Raw genomic sequence first — 2,500 nt, 5'->3', positions numbered from 1 at the left:
CGTACGTACGCCTTTTCTCCAGCCGCCTTTTTTTTTTGAATTTACGCTTTCGGTTTCTGTCACCGACTTCACACACACCCCCCCCGCCCCCCCTTTTTTTTTAACTCCCCCCCCCCCCCCGTTGCCGGTGGGCTACGGACCGAGCACAGGCGGCGGCCTTCCCCGGCCCCAACCACCGCCTGCCCGCCCCAGTCCGCCGCAGCGAGCCCGGCCGCCCATCCGCGCCCAGAGTTCCTCCCCACCCCCCGCCCCGGCCTTTCGCCAGCGAGTTCGCCTCCCCCCCGGGAAGCCGGGGCGTCCCTGCCGGCTCCGTGCCCGGGGTGGACGGGGGTGGACGGCGCGGGGGGGTGGACGGAGGGCGGGGGGGGGGGGCACGCGGGCGTCCCGCGGTTTCTCAGCCCCGCTGTCGGAGGCCTAACCCCCTCACCTGCCCGTGCTGCCGCCTCCCGCGCTTCTTCCTCGGTGGCTCGCTCGCTCGGTCCCTCGGCCCGCTGCCCGCCCCGGCCGCGGGCTGAAGAAGAAACCGACCCCGCCAGCGGCTTTGCCTCCCCCCGGGGAGGCATAGAGACACCGCGTCCCCGTCCCCGTCCCCCCGTCCCGGCCCGCCTGCCTCCCTGCCTACCCGCGCGCGGGGTTCCTCGGCCGATCGGCAAGACGCTCCTGCGCTGGCCTCCCCGCGACCGCCCGCCCGGCGGGCTTGACTCCGAGCGACTGACCGTTGGGCACCTGGCGGGGGGCAGGGGGCCGGTTGCCGGGCGGCGGGGAGAGCGCGCATGCGCGGCGCGCGCAGTTGCCGACCCCCTCCGGCCCTTCCCGCGGGTGGGCCGGAGGGGGCGGGGGGCAAGGCGAGGGCGGGAGAGACCGCGCTTTGGGGTGGGGGCGGGGAGGGGGGGTGTTTGTGCTCGCCGTGCAGTCTGAGCCGGAAGACGAAGTGAAATTATACGGCGGCGGCGGCGGCAGGTGCGGGTGGGGGGCACGACGACACCACCACGACCCCGCCGCCCCTGCCGAAATAAACCCCCACCAAAAAAAAAATAAAACACCGCCACGAAACCCGCATCCCCACGCCACTCGCGAGCCCCGAAACTCCAGACACGGACTCGCCGAGCGTGTGCACGGATCGCGAGGGTCGAAAAGCTCGACTCGTAGAGTCGCGTACACTGTCCCGCAGCCACCCGCGAGAGGCTCGCTCGGTCGCGTCCAGATCCTGTCCCTGCGTAGGACCAACCGCCCCGCCGTTCCCAGCCTCCGTCATCCAGCCGCTTCTCGAAGAGCAGGACGGGCTCGGGGCCGTGACCGCCTCTCCGCCGGGGCCCGTGGCGGTGCTCTGCCGCCCTCGGGGCGAAGAGCCTTGTTTTTGCTTTTTTTTTTTTTTTTTTTTTTTTTTTTCCTGTGTGTGTGTGATTTCCGACCGTCCGACCTCAACGTCCCCCGGCTCCTTGTTCCCGCCTTTCCCTCCCTCCCTCCCTCGGGTTCTGTCGTTGCTCCTCAGCAGCGGAGAGGAAAAACACCACGTCGGCGCCGAACCCTAGGGTCGGGACAAGAGGGACGGGGCGACCAGCGTATCGCACGCCCTTCAACCTCGAGAACTTGCCGGGGGGCCGCGTAAAAAGCAGCAGGACGCTCAGCCCTCCTGCCCCGGCAGGTCGACCCTCTCGCGAGCGCGGCCGGACGCCGGGTCCGTCCGAGCCCCGCCGGTCCGGTCCGGTCCGGTCCGGTCCGGTGCGGTCCGGTTCGGTTCAGTTCAGTCCTTTCCCGCCCGTCCGGTCCGGTCCGGTCCAGTTCAGTTCAGTCCTTTCCCACCGGTCCGGTCCGGTCCGGTCCAGTTCAGTTCAGTTCAGGCCTTTCCCGCCCGTCCGGTCCGGTGCGGTCCGGTCCGGTTCAGTTCAGTCCTTTCCCGCCCGTCCGGTCCGGTGCGGTCCGGTCCGGTTCAGTTCAGTCCTTTCCCGCCGGTCCGGTCCGGTCCGGTCCAGTTCAGTTCAGTCCTTTCCCGCCGGTCCGGTCCGGTCCGGTCCAGTTCAGTTCAGTCCTTTCCCACCGGTCCGGTCCGGTCCGGTCCGGTCCGGTCCAGTTCAGTCCTTTCCCGCCGGTCCGGTCCGGTCCGGTCCGGTCCGGTCCAGTTCAGTTCAGTCCTTTCCCACCGGTCCGGTCCGGTCCGGTGCGGTCCGGTCCTTTCCCGTCCGGTCCGATGCAGTGCGATCCGGTCCGGTCCACTCCAAATTCCCGGGCCGGCCCAGTTTCCGTGTCCGCAGCGGCTCGGTAGACGGCGCCGCCTGCGCCGCCCCGCTCGGATCCGAGGTCTACCGGCGACCCGCGAGGACTCAGTCGGTTTTCGGCTGCTGCAGAGCGGTTGAGGTAGACGGGCTCGCCTGCGCCCCCCCCCCCCCCCCCCTCCGGAGCCTCCTGAGCGGTCGCTGTTTTGTCGCTACCTCCCGTTACGTCGAGGTAAAACTCGTCTCGCTCGAGCGCGCCACCCCGGTGAAGGGACTGAGCGAGTCCT

At 70.0% G+C, this 2,500-nt stretch overlaps 1 protein-coding gene across 1 annotated transcript in view; it reads right to left on the bottom strand.

The window, feature by feature from the left end:
* The window catches only part of LOC139826590 (uncharacterized), a 6,348-nt gene that overhangs the window by 3,545 nt on the left and 303 nt on the right, over positions 1–2,500 (bottom strand). The window contains exons 2-5 of the mRNA XM_071802902.1: positions 2,453–2,500; positions 2,163–2,339; positions 623–1,390; positions 126–511 (exon numbers count right to left, since the gene is read on the bottom strand). The exon at positions 2,453–2,500 is cut by the window's right edge and continues 160 nt beyond it. Of these exons, the coding sequence (XP_071659003.1) occupies positions 126–511; positions 623–1,390; positions 2,163–2,339; positions 2,453–2,500 (1,379 nt within the window). The remainder of the gene's footprint in view (positions 1–125; positions 512–622; positions 1,391–2,162; positions 2,340–2,452) is intronic.

The sequence above is a fragment of the Patagioenas fasciata genome (assembly GCF_037038585.1).
Source record: "Patagioenas fasciata isolate bPatFas1 chromosome 6 unlocalized genomic scaffold, bPatFas1.hap1 SUPER_6_unloc_1, whole genome shotgun sequence".
In the NCBI taxonomy this organism is placed as follows: domain Eukaryota; kingdom Metazoa; phylum Chordata; class Aves; order Columbiformes; family Columbidae; genus Patagioenas; species Patagioenas fasciata.
Note: the sequence above shows the minus strand (reverse complement) of the source record. Positions and strands in the feature narration are given on the sequence as shown.